The sequence below is a fragment of the Procambarus clarkii genome, chromosome 9 (genome assembly GCF_040958095.1).
Source record: "Procambarus clarkii isolate CNS0578487 chromosome 9, FALCON_Pclarkii_2.0, whole genome shotgun sequence".
In the NCBI taxonomy this organism is placed as follows: domain Eukaryota; kingdom Metazoa; phylum Arthropoda; class Malacostraca; order Decapoda; family Cambaridae; genus Procambarus; species Procambarus clarkii.
In genome coordinates, this window is record NC_091158.1 from 11,030,505 (window position 1) to 11,050,524 (window position 20,020).

General features: G+C 39.7%; 2 protein-coding genes across 6 annotated transcripts in view; one reads left to right on the forward strand and one right to left on the reverse strand.

The window, feature by feature from the left end:
* LOC123766240 (uncharacterized) overlaps nucleotides 1-20,020 on the forward strand; it is a 208,907-nt gene that overhangs the window by 165,733 nt on the left and 23,154 nt on the right. The window contains exons 1-4 of one of the 2 annotated variants that reach the window (XM_069321142.1): nucleotides 97-208; nucleotides 4,512-4,677; nucleotides 6,959-7,085; nucleotides 14,029-14,153. The gene's annotated coding sequence lies outside the window, so the exon portion shown is untranslated. Of the gene's footprint in view, nucleotides 1-96; nucleotides 209-4,511; nucleotides 4,678-6,958; nucleotides 7,086-14,028; nucleotides 14,154-20,020 lie in introns of those variants that run through there. The other variant, XM_069321141.1, reaches the window with a different exon arrangement.
* Nucleotides 7,100-20,020, reverse strand: part of LOC123766242 (GDNF-inducible zinc finger protein 1) — a 29,856-nt gene continuing 16,935 nt past the window's right edge. For all 4 annotated transcript variants that reach the window (XM_069321139.1, XM_045755276.2, XM_045755274.2 and 1 more), the window contains exons 8-11: nucleotides 17,136-17,356; nucleotides 13,268-13,442; nucleotides 10,702-10,911; nucleotides 7,100-8,143 (exon numbers count right to left, since the gene is read on the reverse strand). In XM_069321139.1, coding sequence (XP_069177240.1) covers nucleotides 7,535-8,143; nucleotides 10,702-10,911; nucleotides 13,268-13,442; nucleotides 17,136-17,356 — 1,215 coding nt within the window. In that variant the 3' untranslated portion in view covers nucleotides 7,100-7,534. The remainder of the gene's footprint in view (nucleotides 8,144-10,701; nucleotides 10,912-13,267; nucleotides 13,443-17,135; nucleotides 17,357-20,020) is intronic.

The following is a 20,020-nucleotide window of genomic DNA, read 5'->3' on the forward strand; positions in this document are numbered from 1 at the left end:
ACGTAAAACAATAAATCTAAATATTTATTAGGAATTATATATGATTTTATATTTTGTTGTCATTTGACGAATTATCTGCAGTAACTATACACTATACGCCCGGTGACAGCAGCGGCCAGCGCTACATTATAGCACTCCGGCTGCCATACATTTAATTAATTCCCGTCACTTGGGCTGGACGGTAGAACGACAGTCTCGCTTCATGCAGGTCGGCGTTCAATCCCCGACCGTCCAAGTGGTTGGGCACCATTCCTTTCCACCCGGCCCATCCCAAATCCTAATCCTGACCCCTTCCCAGTGCTATATAGTCGTAATGGCTTGGCGCTTTCTCCTGGTAGTTCCCCTTCCCTTCCCGTCGTCAGGGTCTAGAAACCTGTACATAGGCTTATATCGAGCCCCCCCCCCCTTTCCCACCCCCGATAGGTCGAACCATTGACCTTCCCCAATATACAACCCATAATAGTTGCATATCTCTTGGGCACCTATTTACTGATGGGTGAATAGAGGCATCAGGTTTTATTAGTGTACTCAACTATTTCTGTCCCGCCTAGGAAACCAATTTTTCATTTTCAGATCATTTTTTTTATGATTATTATTTTTCTTATTATTTTTTATTTTACATTTATATTGTCAGTCTCTACTGATTTTTTGTGTTTTATTTTATGTAACTTCTGTGTCCTCCCTGGCTATCTATTGGATCTTTATTTTACTTCTAAATTGTTACTATTTTATTGTATCTGCTCTTATTCTTGTGTTTTGCTTTATCGTGTATCTTGTATCGTGATCCCTCTGCATCTCTATGCACACTGATATTGATCCTGATCAAAATCTTCTGTCTCATATCTATACCAACCAGCACATTGATCATCATTATTGTAAGTATTTCACAGCACACCAGGCTAAAAACAAACTCCAAAATAGCACCTATCTATCAGTTTATAACCAAAATGTTAGATCACTTGGTAAACATTTTGACGATTTAAATGCACTACTCACAGCACTAGGTACTAACCTATCGTTCATTATTTTAACAGAAACTTGGCTAAATAAAGACTATACCCAACTCTACAACTTAGCTGGTTATAAAGCCATTCATAACTGTAGGCCTAATAAAAAAGGTGGTGGCACAGCTATATATTACCGAGATACATTTATCTGCAACAGTGTTATTAGTGACAGAGATGACTACTGTGAATATACTTTTGCTCAGTTTACAATTAAATCCCTTAAATCCTCTTTGACTATTGGAGCCATCTATAGATTTCCTAATACTAACATAGCTTCTTTCTCAGACAACCTAAGGAATCTTATTATAAACAACAATCTCAACAAAAACCACATCATTCTGGGAGGAGACTTTAATATTGACCTGGGTCAACAAAACTGCTCTCAAGTTGACTATTTCCTTAACAGCATGAACTCCTGTATGCTAATCCCCACTATCACCAAACCTACCCGAGTCACTCAAACATCAGCCACTACCTTGGACCACATATGGACAAACATAACAGCTCCCCTTGTATCTGGTATAATCTACGACAGAACAACTGACCACTATCCTACCTTTCTCATAGCGAACATGGACATAACACCACCAAAAAGCAAGAAACTTTCATTTAGGCTACACAGTGAATCAGCTTTAGACAATCTTACAGAGGCACTTCACAATATTAACTGGGATTCTGAATTCAATAATACCCATGATATAAATTCATTAGCTAACCTCTTCCTCTCCAAAACTCTAAGCCTCTACAACCTTCATTGTCCCCTTCTTACAAAGCAAGTAACTGACAAAAGATTAAACAATCCATGGCTCACAAGTGGCATTCTCAACTCAATCAACAAGAAACATGAATATGAAAAGAAAGTTAGGATTGGCCTAGTTTCAAAGGAAGTAGCTAAAAGGTACTCATCAATGCTTACCAGTATCATAAGAAAGGCAAAACTTGCATATTATGTGAATAGATTCAATGAAGCAAAAGGCAACATGAAAAACACTTGGAAAACTATCTCTAGTATTCCTAGGAACTAAACAACACTCACATAACCAAATAAAACTCTACAAGGATGGGGATATACCGTCAACTGATTTAGAAATGGCAAATGAATTTAATAGTTTCTTTTCATCGGTTGGTGCTAATCTTGCCAGTAAAATCCCACAGACTCAGACACATATTAACACATATCTCACAGGCAGCTATCCAAACTCTCTTCTCCTTTCACCAATCAGCCCGGCAGATGTTGTGTCCATCATACACTCTCTAAAAACCAAGGCAGGGAACACCAGTGAAATTCCGTCCATTGTGTACAAGAGAGCCTCCCATGCCCTTGCCCCACCCATAGCACTACTGTTCAACAAATCTATAGAGTGTCACACCTTCCCTGATATCCTCAAAAAAGCAAGAGTAACGCCAGTCCATAAAGGAGGCAATCCGGCGGACATAAACAATTATAGACCAATATCAAATCTACCCATTCTATCAAAAATATTTGAAAAAATTATTTACAAACAGCTCTATTCCTACCTCGTAAAATTCGACATACTCAGCCCCTGCCAGTTTGGCTTCCGGTCCCAAAAGAGTACCAATGATGCAATCATTAGTCTCCTTGACATTATCTACTCAGCCCTTGACAAAAATGAGTTTCCGATTGGACTCTTCATTGACCTAAGAAAAGCCTTTGATACTGTTAATCACAACTACCTCTTACTTAAACTCCAGCATTATGGAATCCGAGGCCTTGCCCTTGACTACATCCGATCCTATCTTAGTGACAGACACCAATATGTAACCATCAATGATACAACTTCTTCCACTCTACCAATTACCGTTGGAGTGCCACAGGGCAGCATCTTAGGACCTCTTCTATTTCTTATATATATAAACGATCTGCCTAATGTCTCTAATATTCTCAAACCTATATTGTTTGCTGACGATACTACCCTTATCTACTCAAACCTCAACCCACATACACTAAATAATGTTGTGAATAATGAATTAAAAAAAGTCCACTTATGGATGTCAACGAACAAACTAACATTAAACATCGAAAAGACTTACTACATCTTATTTGGAAGCAAATCATCAAATGCAATTCAGCTACAGATAGACAACATTAACATCAGTAATAAAAATGATGGCAAGTTTCTTGGCCTATTCCTAGACAAGAGACTCAACTTCAGCACCCACATTCAACACATAACTAAGAAAGTCTCTAAGACAGTTGGTATACTCTCCAAAATCAGATATTATGTTCCTAACTCAGCTCTCCTCTCACTATATTATGCACTAATCTACCCCTATCTTAATTATGGTATCTGTGCATGGGGGTCTACCACTGCAAACCACCTTAAGCCCATCATCACACAGCAAAAATCTGCTATCAGAATAATAACTAACTCTGCTTTCAGACAACACTCAGCTCCCTTGTTTAAATCTCTAAACTTGCTAAATATTAACTCCCTCCACACATTCTCTTGTGTCAACTACATTTACAAAACCCTGTTCTTAAATGCAAACCATGCTCTGAAACTCTCCCTGGACAGATGTAATAGGACCCATTATCACCACACCAGAAATAAATATCTCTTTGATATCCCCAGGGTCAAACTTAATCTGTGTAAACACTCTATGCAAATTAAGGGACCTAGTCTATGGAACTCACTCCCTAGTGAATTGAAAAACTGTAAAACTTTTGCCTTATTTAAAAGCAAAACCAAAAAGTACCTAACTTCATCTATTTAGTTTCCTACACTGAGCTTTAAATTTGCTCTGTACCTAGTGGTACCCAATCTCCAAATTTTTTATGTAATATCAAACAACCTTATCATTGTGTTCATTGCTGTCTTCTTTTATGTGCTAGCCATATGCTGTATTGTGACTACCAATTTTTGTCAACTACCATTCAAGCTGTCATTGCAATCAATCTTATATTGTTTCTGCTGTATTGTGCCTACCAATTTGTTGTCAACTACCATTTTAAGCTGTCATTGCAATCAATCATAGCTACCTATGTGCTTTAATATACTGTACCTATAATTTTCTCTCATCTTTTTTTTTTTTTTTTTCATTCCATGTAATCTGTTATCATTTTTTTGTCTATAAATTTTGCAAGTATTTACCTCCTTAAAATTTTCTTAGATTAAGGACCTGCCCGAAACGCTGTGCGTGCTAGTGGATTTACAAGACTGTAATTACCATAATTGTATCCTCACATTCCTTATGTACATTCTTGTATATGTATAAATAAATAAATAAATAAATAAATAAATTGGGTTGGACGGTAGAGCGACGGGGTATGGTCGTTTCGGACACGATACGATTCGACGAAGCTTATTTTCTATTTATTAAAATTGTATATATTGTTATGCTAGGCTCTATTAGCTTAGGTTAAGATATATTGAGCTCAGTTGGATTAGGTTATAGTGGGTTGAGCTAGGTTAGGTTTCAACAAGCCACAATGTAGGACTGAGATGTTACACAATGTAGTAACAGATGTTACTTCGCCCACAGGTTTATAAACTCATGGAACCGCCTACCCGCCGAAGTCGTAAATGCCAAAAAAAATTTAACATTTAAAGTACAGCTGGAAAAGATCAAGACAAATGGGGGAGGGGAACCTTCGACAAACCGCCGGCTTCCTGTCCTCATCGGGACCACTAGTGTTATTGGCTCTCAGGTAAACTCAGGTTAAGTAGGTTTCAAAATCCGAATCGTCTTGCATTCACCTAGTTGTGCTTGTGGGGGTTGAGCTTTGACTCTTTGGTCCTGCCTCTCTACTGTAAGTCAACTGGTATACAGATTCTGGAGCTTACTGGACTCTATTAAATCTACATTTGAAACTGTATGGAGTCTGCCTCCACCACATCATTGCCTAATGCATTCCATTTGTTTACTGCTGACACTGAAAAAATCTTTCTAATGTCACTGTGGTTCATTTGGGTACTAAGTTTCCACCTGTGTTCCCTTGTTTGTGTTTCACCCGTGCTAAATAGTTTGTCTTTGTCCACCCCTGTCAGTTCCCCTGAGAATTTTGTAGGTGGTTATCATGTCTTCTCTTACTCTTCTGTCTTCCATGGACGTGAGATTTAGCTTCTGTACCCTTTCCTCATAGCTCATACCTCTCAGTTCTGGGACTAGTCTGGTGGCATATCTGTGAATGATCTCTAACTTTGTCTTGTGTTTCACTAGGTATGGACTCCAGACTGGAGCTGCATAGTCCAGGATTGGTCTGACATAAGTGGTAGGCAAGGTCCTGAACGATTCCTTACACAAGTTTCTAAAAGTAGTTCTTATGTTGGCCAATCTAGTGCATATGCTGCTGATAGTATCTTTTTGATGTGGGTTTCTGGGGACAGGTTCTATGTGATATCAACCCCAGCTCTTTCTATTTGGCTCTTGAAGGATTTCACCTCCCAGATGGTAACTTGTGTTTAGTCTCCTGCTCCCTTCGCCTAATTTCATTACTTTACACTTTCCTGAAATAAACGTTAGTAGCCATTTTCTAGCCCATTCCTCCATTTTGTCCAGGTTGTCCTGTAGTCACTGTCTGTCTTTGTCTTGATTCTTCTTATAATTTTTGCATCATCAGCAAACACTGAGAGAAATTTCATTGAGAGGAATGAGTCTATATCCTCTGGAAGATCATTTACATAGATCAGAATCAGGATAGGTCCAGGTATAGAACCCAGTGGGATTCTGCTGGTGACATCTCACCATCTGATGTCTCCCCCCCTTCCCCTCACAGTTACTCGCTGTTTCATGTCGCTTAGATTCTTATCCACTGGAGCAATTGTGTATGATGCAATTTTTATCCAGAGCGACGGTCTCACTTCTTGCAGGTCGGCGTTCAATCCATCCAAGTGGTTGGATTTTCACCTTATACTGTAGTTCCTTTCCCCTTCCACACCTAGGGATCGAACATGGGATCATGGACTGTGAGTCAAGATCAGCTACATAACCAGTATAGTTCTACTGGAAATAATGTGCAGCAAGTATATTGTTAGTAATATACTTGCTCCATAGTCTCATTAGCTTATGTGCAGATACCCAGTCACTTTGACTAGACGGTAGAGCAACGGTCTTGCTTCATTCAGGCCGGCGTTCAATCCCTGACCATTCAAGTGGTTGGGCACTATTCCTTCCTTCCTTCCTTCCTCCCATCCTATCCCAAACCCTTATTCTGACCCCTTCTAAGCGCTATAAATTCATAATTGCTTGGCACTTTCCCCTGATAATTAAAAAGAATTATGTGCAGATAATGAGATGGGTCTAATAATTCGACTTAGCACACTAATTACATTTAAAAGCTCTTCCCAAGTGTATAGTTAATACCTCTTCCCAACCCTACAAGAGGATGATGGTCAGGTTAGATGTAGAACTGGTAATATAACCAGTTGACAGCAGATTATCATCTTACGGGCTATTCATGCCCGTGCCACCTTTTGGGTGGCTTAATCTTTATCACTCAATCAATCAATCATCATCAGTCTAGCTCCAAGAGTGGTTCAGTACAGATGCTTGAGAGATACCACACATCAACAACCCTAGCCCTAGAAAGGTAGGAAGGGTGCATCTTTCTGGGGCTGGGGTTGTTGCTGTTGCCAACTCATTGGAACCTGTGGTGGAAGGTTTTGTTTGGGTTTAGACTGTTAGTAGATAGTGGTATGGGAATTGATATATATGCACACCAGATTCTACTCCTGGTGTTCAATAAACCTGTGCAAATCTAGAGGTCTACTTTCCCTTCCATTATCTCTGCAGCACCAGAAGCTGGTGCACTGAGGATCTACTGAGGTAGATCCTTGGTATTAACATAATTTGATAAGAAAATATTTTTTGAGATGGTCTAATTCTAGTGCCTAAAATTATGTGCTATTTGCCTCAAACTTTCCAGTTTTTCTATTAATTCACAAGAAACAAATATTGTGTGATAATTTTCAACAATGCTGTTCTGTCAGAAGGATCATCAAAAGAATGATGAAGCAGAACTGATAGGGAGCAACCAAGTGTAGTAGCAGAAAAAGGTCTTCAGCTCAAAATCATAGCAAGCTAAGGGTGAAAGGGCAGCTGGTCTTCCCAACAAAGGTAAGGGAGAAACATTTATTTCTTTAAAGTTTAATTTTTTGTAACACAATATTGTATTAGAAATGTCTTTACCTTATGATTTTAATATGAAATTGTAGGCAAATATGCACTACTGTATGTGTTAAATTATACATTAATAAAGTTTACAAATTTTTGGATAAATGCATGTACACTTTAATATTAATGTTCACATATTGTTCTGATATCTTTACTAGTCACCGACTGTAGAATTAAAACAATTCATGTTAAACTCTTTAATGTTTATTGGTAACTACAGAATGTACAAATACTTTTTGTTCCTCTACATCTACTTCAACAGAGCACCTTCATTCCTACAACTGACATTGGATAATGACAATTGGAGGATTAAAAAATAACGTCATTTACTGTCAATAAATCTGAAATAGATTATACTTTCTGTAAAACACATCTTTGATAAATAAACTATTTTAGGAAGAAAAATACTGATAATGTATTGCAGGAAGCTTTTGTTGACTATTGACTTGATTTGTATGTTGAGGTAGAGGCACAGCAAAAGCTTGAGGTGTGTTAATAGTGCCAGAAATAACTTGGCTACTGACTGTTGGAACCGAGATGACCTGGCTATTTGAGTGAGAAACAGATATGACTTGTCCTGAACCTGGTGGAACAGATATTACCTGGCTTGTAGACTGTGGAACAGAGATGACTTGACTTGTTGGTGTTGGAACAGAAAATTCACTATGACCTGGAAGAGTGACCGAGTCTTGGATCACAATCATTTGTTGCACTGGAATGATGGATGAAGTTAAAGACTGTTGCATTAACGAATTTCCTCTGCGAAAATGCTGATCAGGGTCTGGTGTTTGCTCATGATGGTGTGGTTCCTGATGATTCTGGTGGTGGTGGTGAGGTTCATGGTTGGGATGGTGAAGCTCAGCTGTGATACTCTCTGGGATGGATGATGTAGAGACTACAATGCTTGACATTGAACCAACAACCATAGTTTCTGTTGCAACCATGTCTTGGGTCACCCTACTCTGTAGTATTTCAGGTGTGAGTGTTGTGATATGAGGTCCCTGTTGATAAAGATATGCCATAAGAGATAATAAAGAGAGGGGGGAATAACATAAAGATAGTACAGAATATGTTAAATTTATCAACATTCAATATAGTATAATGATTTTCTGGAAATAACAACAGGTTCAGAACTCTGGATTTTTAGGATTTGAAAGATCTTTACAAAGACTTTTGCTGTGTTGTTCTAAAATGTGTTGTGGAACTGTGCCTTTACACACCCACCTCCTTTTCATGCATATGCGCACACACACCTTCTATTGTGTCTCTTAATGTTACTCTTTGTTTATAGTAAATTAGCCTATACAGTTTACAAAATTTTGCTTTTAAGCTTAATGTTGCATATATTTAAATGTGTTGTAATACTATATTCACCTACAGTATAATCTGGTGTAATATTATCCCAATCTGAGTCAAGTCTTCCCCCAAGAAATGTCCACTTAACTCCCTCCTTTGTCCCTTCCATGTTCGAGTGTTTATTTGTTTGTAGTCATTGCTCTGTCACTCCATAGTCTACTTATTTTATAAAAAATAAAACATACCAGGTATAACAAATAAAATTCCTTAACAATTATGATATGCAAACCCAATTTATTAACTAGATGAATTATGATTTTTTTTTTTTTTACAATTTCAGTGTATAGCAGTGTAGTTAACATAGTCTATATGAGGGTTTAGAGTACTGGTTGAGAGCTAACTATGTAACCCCATCAAATGGGATGAATTATGATTTGCTACCCTAGCTGAAGGCTTCATGAAATGTCTTTTTGTTTATTTTTATCACTTTACTGTAGAAAATACAATAGGAATAGATGGACAGAAAGAACAAATTAGTGGTATAGTGTTGATGCAAACACTTGACCCCACACATGAACCCTTGCACTGCCTGTAAACAACTAAATAAGCCATTGAAAATATATCTTAACCATTTGAACACATGAAGACAGGAGGCTTGGCACAGATAATCTCTCTCCTCCTGTAGATTCTGACATGTAAGCATCTTCTCTTATCAAGAACCAATCAACACCAACTGCCACTTAAATTATTGACCTGAGCAGTACTTGCCTACATGCATTTGCATGGTCTAGTGCTCAACTAGTCAACCAGCTAATCAAACAAATTAGCAAGCCAATCAAACAACAAACCATCCAAACAATCAGCTAAATAAGAAGCCAACCAAATAATCAGCTAGCTAACCAACCAACCAAACCACCAGCTCACCTGCTAAACAACAACATTCAATCAACCAGCCAGTCAAACAACCAGCTAGGCAGGCAGCCAAATAACCAGCAAATTAGTCAACCACTAAGCCAAATAACCAGTCAGCCAGCTAAACAGCCAAATAACAAGCCAGCCAACCAAATCAACCAACCAGCCTGCAAGGCAGGCTTTTGTTTATTGATATCAATATATACAAAAATATAGGTTCTATAATTTACTAAAGAAAGCAATACTTTTGGGGCCTGAAAATTACCCCAGTATTTATTAATTACAATACACTTCAAGAGCTGGAAACATTTTGCTTATAGACAGTAAGCCAACTCAGTAAGCCAAAATATGGTATCCACCTCACCAACCTGTCTCAGTGTAAGCAAACTCATATTTCAAGTTATCTTTTTTTTTTTTTTTTACTATTGATAACCAAACCACACATCAGAAAATTAAGAAATGACGACGTTTCTGTCCATACTGAACCATTATCAAGTAATGTAATGTGATAATGGTCCATGACGGACAGAAACATTGCTAGTTCTTCATTTTCAGATGTATGGTTTGGTCATCATATTTTCAGCCAAGTTTTTTACTATTCTCCTGCTTTTATTTGTAAAAACTGTACTTATACAAAACTATAGAATTGAATGTAATGAAATGCTGTTTTCTGGTGGGTCCATGCTAGCTTCCCTTAGCTGGAGCTCTGGTGTAGCCAAGCCTGAAGAAGTGCACCAGGCCTTGGAGAACAACACTGAATCTGGCTCTCTCCATAATTAGCAGAATGATAGTAAAGTGATACTTGATAGTCTCTTTGAAGCTGAATATTGCTTGAAGGAAGTTGAGTGTATATGAATGAATCTTCTACAGGTTACTGTTTGGTAAGGCAATTTGCAAAGATTCCTACAGTGCTATCTACCTGGACTGGCTGTTGTTTGGTCATGTCTTTTGAGAGCAGAACGTTCCCTAAGGTAGTAACCAAGTGATCGAGCTCAGAAAAACACTCTTATTGCATTTAACAGCATATCTTCCACTACAGACAAGCTCAACATATTCCACAATCCTTTTTTGTTCAATCATATCACTGCCAGTATGTTTTTCTAAAAAATCCATAAAATTATGTAAACCAAAGTCTTTTTCATATCCCTTCACATGCTACTGAATTGCATATACAGTACTTCATCCATAAATCCATAACAAAGTATTCTGCTTATTCTGCATCTTACCAGTTTCTTAGGTATTACTCTGTCCTCTTTTCTTATACTGTACTTACAAAGCTTGCTCTCACTTTTATACCATAATAAAATCACAACTTTGTCAAAAATATCTGAATATCTAGTGATACACTTACAGAGTATATTTCAGAAACTGGAAGCTGATGGACATCAATACTTGTTCCATCGCTATTGTCTGTAGATACCTCAGTCAGTCTTGCGGTAACAACTGATTCATTCTGTTCGTGTTGAGTGTTAGCAGAATCAGCTTGAGTAACATGCTGTTCTAATATGTTCTTGTCAACTTTAGATGCCAAGAATCCATGGCTGCTCATGTGACGTACAACCTGTATTAATAAGAAATATTTTTAAGATAGTATATTCATTACAAAATTTTTATTATATTCAAACCACTCTGTAGTCTCTGGGTAAACCAAGCTTGAGTATTTTCATATATTTTAGTTAGGTGCTTCAAGTATATCAATGCTAAACATTCAATAAAGCACATATGATTATAGAAATTTAATCTTTAGATCAGCTATAATAAACCAATTTCTCATGTGCTTACACCATACAAAATGAACAAAAACATTGCTATATTCAATCTTATTATTTTTAAAAACAAAACCAAGTATAAACTTCCAAGTACAGTGGTACTTTCATTTACAATTCTAATCTGTTCTCAGAGATGCATCGTACACCAAAAAATCGTAACCCAAAATGAAATTTCCCATAAAAAATAATGTAAATTTAATTAATCTGTTCCTCTCACCCAAAAATATTAACTTAAAAATACATTTTATACCAAATACCACTCATATTTTGTACTACAGTGAGGAGGTAATTACCTAAGTGTAATTGTGAGACTACTAATTGTAATTAATACTACTAATAATTGTAGGTGGGGAGAAGGAGAGGTGTTAGTGTTTAGAAGGGGAATCCCCTTCCATTATAGCATCAGGCAGTGATAGACTTTTCTGGGTACTCTCTCTCCTACATTTTGCAGGCATACCACTAGGACCTGGTTGTGGCTCACTACTTGTTTGTCTTACTAAGATTCTGTTTAAAGACACTTGTTTTTTCTTATGTTTTAACATGTGTCTGTAGTGAGACATCACATTCATTTGAATGATCTCTTGTTTCTATCGTCATCCTCACAACTTTTTTCTTAGGTTGAACTTTACCACAGACTTTCTTGGGACCCATGGTGATATATAATAAAAACTTTTATGTTCAGAAACAAAACAAAAAACAGAAAACAATGAAATTCGTTACAAAGAATTCAAGAGCGGTCATCACTCTATGGGATATACTGGTAAACAACTGAGCGTGCTTCACCCTGCGCCCCCAGCACCACGCGCTCATTCGACCCATGCACATATCAACAGGCATTGTACTCCAAGTAAAATGTCATACACCAATTCAAATTTTACAATGAATTTGAAGTTGTATAACAAAAAAATTGTATTCTAGGGCAGTCGTACACCAAGGTACCACTGTATAATATACAGAAACAGGTTCACACTTATATTTTTCCTCTACACAACAGCAAAAGGGGGTGAGGACACCATGTGAGATAGAGAAGAGGCCAGATAGCCAAAAGCCTAGGTGACCTGGGCTGCTACCTAGTGGCTGCTGAAGAAGTTAAGAGAGGGATACTGTAGTTTTCCATTTTCCAATGATTGGTTGGGTAGTTTGATTTTCCTAACCATTTTCTAAAGAAGAAGTGAGATGGTTTCTCATGATTCTTTGTTTTCTGGGCATTTCACTTCAGTATTGGGTTGATCATTGGTCCCTTCATGCTCCACACACACATATGAAAGGGCAAAACATTGGTACTTGCTCAAAGTGAGCTGAGAAAGTCTCATAAGCCAGACAGGTGTAGGGAGAGGATGCATGAGGTGTCAGAGTAGGTAAATTCCTGGGAACTACTGAAAAGGTTGGCTCAAAAAATTTTTTTTTTTAAATTGTTAAGAAATGGCAAAAACCAAAATAAAATGGTAACCTTGAAAGTTCAGAATGGGTTCCATAGCTCAGTCTGGTAAAGTTACAATACACTGCAATACATAGCACTGTGAATGTGGACAAAAGTTAGTTATTGAGCGAAGAAAATTATATAAGATTAATGTAAATGGTGAAGTGCTGGGAAGAAGTTGACTGCATGCTACTTAACTTTACTACTGATGACTTAGTAGGCTACTGATCACTGACTTGTTCAATTGCTGATGACAGACTAATAATGACTAGCTAATTTGAGTGACTACTGATGAATTGTTGACTAACGGTGGCTGACTTCAGTAGCTACTGAGAACCGACTTGCCTACTGATGACTTGCTGCCTTCCAAGTATTATTAATTTAAATGTTAAAGAACATTTCTCTGTCCTGCTATTCACATCCCTACTGATACTATTCCTTGTATTTGTTTATAGTGTATTTATATGATTATATTTTTTATTTATATTGTATTATTATGTTTAATCATATACCTAGCTAGCTTTAAATTAGTAACATAAATTATAATTAGGTAATTCAGATAATAAGCTGCCTGATATGATACAAATTAATAAGTTATCAGTGTATAATTTCCTTTTAGTACATTAGTTTTATTTTCCTCTGCTCATATCTACCCACCCCATGAAAGTTAGAAATTGGGTAATGAAAATACTTTTGTAATGTTGTATTAAATATAGTACAGTATTTACCTTATATTTACTGGGAAAGAGTCGACCACAGACTTTACATGGATAGCGTTTAGGATCACGTATTCCCATGTGAACACCACGAACATGTCGGAAGAGGTCACTGCGCATGATAAAGGTTCGTCCACAGTCATCACAAGCATACTGAAGTGTGTTATGCATTTTCCGCATGTGATACCTAAAAAATAAACAAGGCAAATTAATGGTCATCATTTAATATTTGACAAAACTAAATAATGTAAACTGGTCAATACTTAATCAAAATAACTTATTTGCTGTATATCTATAAAACTGAATATGTTGGACCAAGGTTGGAGGCCAGACTGGTGGGGGTTGGGGTCGGCCCTATTGCCTCCCCTTTAAGAGGAGTTGGCTCCCATGGTGACTCCCATGCAGTTAGGGGAAAGTGGGCCACAGTCCACAATTTTAGCATTTTAAGCTACCTTGTAACATATAAATTCAAGAACAACCTTGGAATTTATAAATCCTAGAACAACCTTGGAACATATAAATACTAGAACAACCTCAGAAAACATTATATTTTATAGATATAGATTTATGTCTGTTTGTCTAGGGTTAGAGGCCAAAAGTTTGGGTCTAGTCTCATTAAACTTTGCAGTGTGACTGGTGGGTGTGGGGGATTGTGATGATGTCAACGTCATCTGTTGAGCGCACCCGACCATATTTTTTTTCCCTGGTGGAAGGCTATGATCTTACCGACACCAGTGTAGTTTCATTCTTACTCTACAATTTGTACTCCTCAGAAGTAATGTGGAAGGTACCTTGGTCAACAAAAGTCAGTTCACCCAGGGCAGTTCAGAACTCGACTTGCTCCAGCGGGAACAAGTGGGCCAAGTCGGTGAAGACTGTGAATTGTCTGTGATAACCAGTTAAGTACAATATTTGTGATTGGACCAATGTATCCTGGGATGGCCCAGTTGTTTTTAGATGGAATTAATGTCTGTCTGTCCTCTAAGTTAAGGCTTTTTATAGGTGAAGCCTTTAGGGAAAGCCAGCTAGTGTGTTGCTGGAGACCAGCTAGCGTGTTGCTGGAGACCAGCCAGCATGTTGCTGGAGAGTCAAAAGGGGTATTTTGACACTGTGGAGGAATAGCCCATGATTTACTGAGAAAGGTGGACTCGCCGGCATGAGTACCATAGAAGAAAGGCTCAGGGAAGGAACCTTGAGTGTTTTACGATAGAAGATAGAAGTACACTTGCTGGGATAGAAGATCGCAGAAGTTCTTTTGTAGTGTTCTGTGTGAAAATAACACCTATGGTGTCATGTGTTGTACATATGTAATTAGTGTATATAGTTAAGAAATACATGTGGTGATGGTTTTGTTTAATGTTGTTTACCCCCATTCCCATTGGTGTTGTAATCCACAAGTTAGTAGGAATTATTAGCTAGAGGAGCATTACTACAACACTTAACGAATGATGATTGGAAGTACAGTACATGTAAATAGACAGACTATGGATCACATATCTAAGAAAGGTCAATGGATTAAGACCGAAGCTGTTTAGCCAAATTAATAATTCCTGGAAAGAGGAATTATTCTTCGTCAGGCTTCTAGGATCAAGGTTACCGCTCTAGGGATAAGGTTAATCGGATTATACCTTCCTCGAGAGGCGTGGTGAAATGTTTGAGGCCATGGTTGGCTGGAGTCAGTCTGATTGTGGGAGTTGAACTGGCAAGTCCTCTGGATCCCCGTTTGCGGCAGCAACGAAGTGTAGCAGACAGCTATGCGAGAACCTGATGTGATCTTAGTGACCAAGTTAAGTCTGCAATATGTGAGTATTGAATGTAAGACTAACCGGGTGTGGAGCGTTGTAGTAATCATTCCGTATTAGGGACTTAGGCGGAAGTTACGAGTGTGGGTGGTGATCGCGGAGGTCAAGTGGTCTATGGGTATTGGAAGTGTATTGACCTAATAGAGTATGTTAATATGTATTTATTTGTCAGAGTCTATTCTTTGTAATTAAATGACAAAACCCGACGGCCTTTAAATACCTTCCATATGTTCATTCATTGTGTTCCAGTACAAACCGAGTGGTACGCCTCAAGGGTCTGGTGTGTGTAGGAGTATAGGTGGTAGTAACGGTTGCTGAGGCAAGGTGTTATGTGTTGTGTAATCGCTGTGTTCGGAATGAACCGGGGTTCAGCGTCACGACATTGGATTGACTATTCCTACTCAGTTGTAGTAATCATTCCGTATTAGGGACTTAGGCGGAAGTTACGAGTGTGGGTGGTGATCGCGGAGGTCAAGTGGTCTATGGGTATTGGAAGTGTATTGACCTAATAGAGTATGTTAATATGTATTTATTTGTCAGAGTCTATTCTTTGTAATTAAATGACAAAACCCGACGGCCTTTAAATACCTTCCATATGTTCATTCATTGTGTTCCAGTACAAACCGAGTGGTACGCCTCAAGGGTCTGGTGTGTGTAGGAGTATAGGTGGTAGTAACGGTTGCTGAGGCAAGGTGTTATGTGTTGTGTAATCGCTGTGTTCGGAATGAACCGGGGTTCAGCGTCACGACATTGGATTGACTATTCCTACTCAGTTCTTGATAACTTACCTATGACTTGGGGTTGGATCTGGCAAGAAGAGGCACTAAGGCCCCATAGAAAGTGTGAATGGAAAGAACCCGGTTACTGGCTAAGTGAGGCCGTAACAGGGATTGTTATATGGGGTTTGGCCCTATTGTCCCCCTCTTTAAGGAGGGTTGGAGCCCATGGTGCAGCCTTTTGGGATCACCCCAGACCCCACCAGGTATATTATCTAGTCTGTTACATAAAAGACTAGTTTATTTTGGACATAGACAACTTTGAAGATGAGTTTTCTTCCAAAACTCCAGAATGCTAAATCAGCATCATCATAATTACCATTTCTCACTTCCATCAAGTGGAGAGGCATTAATTAACTCAAAGACAACATAAGAATAGTAAAGGAAAATAAAATTAAAGATATACAATAATGACACCCTATTATGGAGCAGTGTTCACATGCCCTAATGTCTTGGTTATCCTCAGGTGCCTGCAGGCTGGACAAGTGGCAAAAGTCTGCAACAAAGTCAAAAAAGTAAACAGAGCTTCAGCAAAGCCTTAGCTGCTTTGACAGCATAAGAGAAACCAGAATCCTAAATTCAATTCCCTGCAAAGTGTCCCCCTACCTGAGGCTGGGAGGATAAAAATGAGCTGGCAAGAGAATATTTTCAAAACATCAGCCATAGAAGGAATGACCCATCAATTTTGTCACCATGAGGTATGGCTGAAAAAAAGTAACCTGGAAAACATGGAGCTACAATTTTTCCATGTTTTGAGTAAGAACAGGCCCAATAAGCACTCTGTTCAGAAACTCCTTGTGTTCGATCACAAGAGAGAATTCTAACACAGCTTCCAGCTTTAATGGAATGCACCTGATACAGCTGTGCCTAGCACTTTTAAAGACCTTACAGGGCCTCCTTAAAAAGTTCCCTGATGGACATCAAGTAAGAATATCAGCTGCCCTGATGATTTTTCAGAGAGCAGTGGATCTTGTCTTAGGAGGGCAACCGAACAAAATAGCTTGAAAAAAGTCACCAAATTAAGAGACAAATTAGTTTCCTGAGAGCAGCTGATGCTCTCCGGAAGTATGTTACACAGTCTTTGAACTCATTTGCGATAAGCCAATAATTATTTCAATGAATTCCAGCTTCTGATTGAAGGTTAATAAATGTTCTTAAACTTGAACATTATTAGAGATGCATGTAACTAAACAACAAACTCATAAACTCAGCCTGGAATAAAACCTGTGATAAACAAGGGATCTGATATTGTATATATAGATATTTAGATGAAAAATACAGTTTAATGTTGTACATACATACCTATATTTGAAACTAACATGGAACTGTTCACCACATAAGTTGCATTCATAATTGTAAGTATTATTATGCATCTCATTTATGTGATGATTGCGCATGCCAGGAGTAGCAAACATTTTTCCACAGGTCTCGCATGAATACTTCCGCTCCCCATGAATGTTTTTCATGTGGTTACGTAAACTTGAATGATCAGAAAATTTCCCACCACATAACTCACAGACAACCTGTAAAAGTAACAAGAAACCAATTTGAAATTGTTAGAACTACATACAGTGCAGTATAAGCTAAATATAATGCATAAAGAATGTGTAAGAACGGGAAGTTTAATACAGTACATTCTTTACAAATTAGTTTATTAGAAAGGTATTTTTTATAAAATTATGTAATATTTGAGGCAATGGTGCACGAAGGTTAAGCTGGAGAAATGAATAAATGGATGAACATATAAAGGAGTATCCAGTTTTATAATTAGGCAATCATGTGTGAAAGATAATTTTTTTTTTATTTATATATATATAAGAGTTCTTACATTCTTGTACAGCCACTAGTACGCGTAGCATTTCAGGCAAGTCCTTAATCATATGTTCCCTGGAATACGACCCCCGCAAAGAATCGTTTTTTACAACCAAGTACACATTTTACTGTTGAGTTAAGCAGAGGCTACAGTTAAGGATTTGCGCCCAGTAAATCCTCCCCGGCCAGAATACGAACCCAGGACAAAGCGCTTGCGGAACGCCAGGCGAGCGTCTTACCACTACGCCACAGAGACTATCTGATTGATAAATATGTACTGCTGCCAATAATGTGTGGTTAATAATAACCAATAATGCTCACAATGATGTGTGAGGTGAATCTTGCCTACTTTAACCCCGGTACTCTATATATATAAGTAAACTGAGAATATGAATGAGAAGTTTTGAAGCTATGAAGGAAAAAGAGCCTTAGAAAAACTAACCTGAACCGAAGGGGGGTCACAACAAACTGTGGAGGAGAGAGAAAAGAGAGCACTCGGTCCATAGACCAGGATGGCTTAGGAGGAGCATGAGCAGGCCGGAGGTGAAATAATGCACTAGATAGCTTGCAGAATGGGGCAGAAGTAACCAACACCGAATGCAAGCTGGAGCGGCTCCACCAGTGCCGCACGATACGAGGCGACAGTATTCAGCCTAAGATGACGGTCGTGGAACAACCACGTGAGGAAGGACAAAACAACCTTATCCGAAGATATGGTTGATATTGATAAGGTACAGAGACCGAAGTACACCAATGCAGTGATAGGAAAAACTGGAAGGACTGCCAGGAAACTTCATACTGCTGCCAAGATGAAGCACGCAGGTGGGAGACCAACAATGAAGCCACCTGCGCTCCATACAAGTTATGATAGACTCAAGTCAAAAACTCCAGACGCGAAGACTCAAGGAGAAGAATGAGCCAGCCTTATATCGGGCTGGATCAATCTGCTGAAAGAGGCAGAGCCGCGGGAAGACCCTCGGGTTCGGACACCGAGCAAGCAACGCCTGAAACTAAGACTGGGCCGGCCGGCCACCAAGGAGCCAGATGATAACTCTTCCCTGGTAAGTCTCCAAGCGAGTCAGGACCTGGAGCAACAGCTGAACTGGGGAAAAGAGGTACAGGTAACCCCACCTCACCCAGTTCTGCCTGAAGCCGGAGAAAGGCGCCACGTATACTAGGAGACGCCTCGACCATGCCGACGTGAAGAGATCCACTTCTGGAGACCCTGAACATCTGGCAGAGCCAACGGAATGAGTCAGCGTCAACCGTCCATTCCCTGGACAGGGGAATGAACCGGAACAAGCCGTCCACCAGGACACTGGATACTCCCCGAACATGAACCGCCAGGAGAGCCAAACCCCGAGAACTCAGCAGACGAGTCACCCAAAGTGACCAGCCCCAAAGAGCCAAGGACCGCATTGAACTCCCCCGGTTCAGGCAATGAACCGCCAAGGAGCAGTCCGAATGGAGCTGGATCATCGATCCACCAGTAACCCGAACCCTCCAGAGCGACATCCACACTGCCGCGAACTCCTGCACCGTGCTGTGAGCCCGATGGAAGGATGAACCGCACTGGTCACAAAACCCTAGCCCAGAGACGACGCATCTGTGAACACATCGAGCGAGGGCTCAGGTAGGCGCCAAGGCACTGAACCCCAAAGAACCTGAAGAGGAAGCCGACGACACAGCAACCAACGTATAGCCCCAGAGGCCGAACCCAGTGGTCGCGAGAGAGACGGAAGGGACGTCCCCGAAGGAACCAGAACAGCTGACGGAGCCACACCTGACCCGGTGGGTAGACCATCATGGCAAATTTCAGGCTCCCACACAAACCCTCGAGCAACCGCCGCGTTACCTGGGAGCCCCTCAGAAACAGACGAAGGCGGGAACGCAGGCGAAGGAGAGCTGCCGGAGGCAGAGACAAAGAAGCGGTCCGAACGTCCCACACAAGATCCAGCCAAGACCGAACCTGAGAGGAAACCAGATGGGACTTCCGCCATTTAACCAGAAACCCGAACCCGGCTAGCTGGGAAAGAACCAAATCCCTGGCGAACAGACACGCGTCTAGACTGGCTGGGAGCCCAAACTAGCCAGTCCTCGAGGTAGGTCAGAACCCGAACACCTAACAGACGCAGACAGGCCACCACGACCTGCGTAAGGCATGTAAAAAATGCAAGGCGTCAGATTCAACCCGAAAGGAAGGCAACAAAAGCGGTCACCTTGATGCCCCCACAACAAAACCGAGCCAGTCCCTGAACCTTGCATGAATTGTGACGTGCCAATACATGTCCTTGAGGACACCATCCAAGCGCCCGGTTCCAATGGAAGACAAACCAGGGACAGAATAGTCAACCGAAAGGAGAGGCAATAAGCCC